Source organism: Gadus macrocephalus, chromosome 22, assembly GCF_031168955.1.
Source record: "Gadus macrocephalus chromosome 22, ASM3116895v1".
In the NCBI taxonomy this organism is placed as follows: domain Eukaryota; kingdom Metazoa; phylum Chordata; class Actinopteri; order Gadiformes; family Gadidae; genus Gadus; species Gadus macrocephalus.
The window spans coordinates 6,745,648-6,748,147 of record NC_082403.1 but is presented as its reverse complement, the minus strand read 5'-3'; the positions used below and the strand labels follow the sequence as shown (position 1 = coordinate 6,748,147).

The window sequence follows — 2,500 nt, the reverse complement described above, 5'->3', positions numbered from 1 at the left end:
TTCGTTTTGCAGTTTAAAACAAAAATATCTTGTACCTTCTTGATGAAGCTCCTCCTCCTCTGGACACGACTGAAAGCTGGACCAATCGCCTGGCTGGAGCTGGTCTCCTTAGAAACAAAAGGCGGGGCATGGACCTGCAGTACCTCGGCTTCCAGCAGGGGGAGTTCTTTGGAATTACCATGCTGGTGAAGCTGATAAATCATCGAAAATTATAGTTTAGTCCAGAAATAATGGAAGATAACTTTGCACTATTTCATGCATAATGTAAAACACATTCCCATGCACAGTTTCACACATATATATCATATAACGAGCCAAACGTCTCCATGACCGCCTAGCTAGCTAGCTCGTTTAAGATAGGCCTACATAAGATGTGTGTGTGTGTGTCTGTGTCTGTGTCTGTGTGTGTGTGTGTGTACCTGATATATCTCGCGAAGTTTATCACTTGAGGCTCCGATGACTACACAGGCCTCCAAAAGACCAGATGGAAGCTCCGCCATCACACACACCAGCTGTGGACAAAACACACACACACACACACACACACACACACACACACACACACACACACACACACACACACACACACACACACACACACACACTTTTTGACTTGTGATATTACTTATGTGACCTACATACGGGAGACTTGAAGAAAAAAAATATTGCTTTGATTCCCGTAACTGCTGCTAAGGAAAAAAAACACAATAACAAACTCCATCCAGATGAACTAACCATAAAGCAACACCACACTCACGTGCGCACACAATCAAACACACACACACACAATTACAGGAAAAACAAACACACCAATAAAATGGCATCGTAAAACTGTTTTAAAACGTTTTTTAAACAAAATGATGTCCACACTGGTATTGCCCGGGACATGAAAACCACATGGGGTAGCGACCAGAGCACACACACACACACACACACACACACACACACACACACACACACACACACACACACACACACACACACACACACACACACACACACACACACACACACACACACACACACAAGCAGCTCAAATTACTGCACATCAATTACTGTTGATGCACGTCTATGATATTGTCAATAATAATAAGATAGAATGAATTAGGCTATGGTATCAGAATCATTTCCAGTCAACTAACATGGGGTTGATGGTCAAAGCAAACACACGCAAATTCACAAAAAGTATCACACCCACACACACATACCTCCTCCTACAGCTTCTTCCTGTTGACATTTTATTGTCATTTCTCCTTTTATCTCCCCTTTCCCTCATTTGGCCATGTATAGTTTATTCTCCTTCTCTCACTCTTTCATTCTCTCTCTTTTCAGGTCGAGCAGTGACTAAAACGCTGCCCGGCTGTGTCATGGTGTGTGCGTGTGCGTGTGCGTGTGCGTGTGTGTGTGTAGCTCTGGGTTTTTACAAGGTACTCATGCACACCAGAGATACATGCTGCAGACATGTGTTGGTCTACGGGCAGTAGGAGACCAAACGACTCATGAAAATGTGTGCTTGTTTAACTTCAAAGATTTTTTTGTAGTTTGTAGCCTATCCTGCACCATAATTATCCACTCCAATAATTAATCTGCATCAACAGCTCTATGTAGACCTGACAGTATGCCTATTTCGCATTGCACACAGGTACCAGGAATTGTAGTAACTTAAACACCTCAGTTCGACAAAGACCTAACGTCAATGATGAACTGATTAACACAGAAATGTGTGAGTGAGTATATGAGAGAGAGAGAGAGAGAGAGAGAGAGAGAGAGAGAGAGAGAGAGAGAGAGAGAGAGAGAGAGAGAGAGAGAGAGAGAGAGAGAGAGAGAGAGAGAGAGAGAGAGAGAGAGAGAGAGAGCACAAGCAATGAAGAGAGTGTTTTTAAGGAAGGATGTGCATTAAAAACTAGTTTGGCTTGATGACAGCCAGTGACGAGCCCTATAGTGATGTAGTGACGTCATTCTTTTACATGCAGTCATTTATATAAGTACATTTCCAATGATCAATGCAAGACGTAGCTATGCTACGCGACACAACAGAGGTTAAAGTCTATAGTTTGACATAGCGTAATACTGTCGCTATCATAAGTCGGTATATTTAACCTTTACAGAGTCGTGAGAGAAGGAAAAAGTTAAAGGCTAATATATAATAGATTTAAAAAAAAATACTTTACAGCAAACTAAATGCAATGGTGTCAGTTGTCGTATATTTTTGTTTGTTTAGTTTGTTTTCAGGTCATTTCGGTTAGATCTCATCTGACATTAGATTAAGAGAAAGGGTAACTGTTCAAATCAAGGTAGCCTGTGGTGAGGCGTAGTATTGAAAGTTGGAGGAGACTAGGCTACAGTGCTTTCATTTCTGAAGTTAAACACGGTAGGATATGACAACAGGACACTAACCTTAAATCACTTGATCATCACATCCAAGAGTCCCATTATACTGGCAAAAAGAAAATCAAAGTCTGTAGAGTCTTCAATAAGATCCATGAAATACGCGGCCACG

The 2,500-nt window shown here is 41.6% G+C and overlaps 1 protein-coding gene across 3 annotated transcripts in view; it reads right to left on the bottom strand.

The window, feature by feature from the left end:
• Nucleotides 1-2,500, bottom strand: part of dennd3a (DENN/MADD domain containing 3a) — a 27,997-nt gene that overhangs the window by 25,396 nt on the left and 101 nt on the right. Inside the window, exons 1-4 of one of the 3 annotated variants that reach the window (XM_060043462.1) lie at nucleotides 2,398-2,500; nucleotides 803-831; nucleotides 420-512; nucleotides 36-191 (exon numbers count right to left, since the gene is read on the bottom strand). The exon at nucleotides 2,398-2,500 is cut by the window's right edge and continues 101 nt beyond it. In XM_060043462.1, coding sequence (XP_059899445.1) covers nucleotides 36-191; nucleotides 420-500 — 237 coding nt within the window. In that variant the 5' untranslated portion in view covers nucleotides 501-512; nucleotides 803-831; nucleotides 2,398-2,500. Of the gene's footprint in view, nucleotides 1-35; nucleotides 192-419; nucleotides 513-802; nucleotides 832-2,393 lie in introns of all 3 variants that reach the window. The other 2 variants (XM_060043460.1, XM_060043461.1) reach the window with 2 other exon arrangements.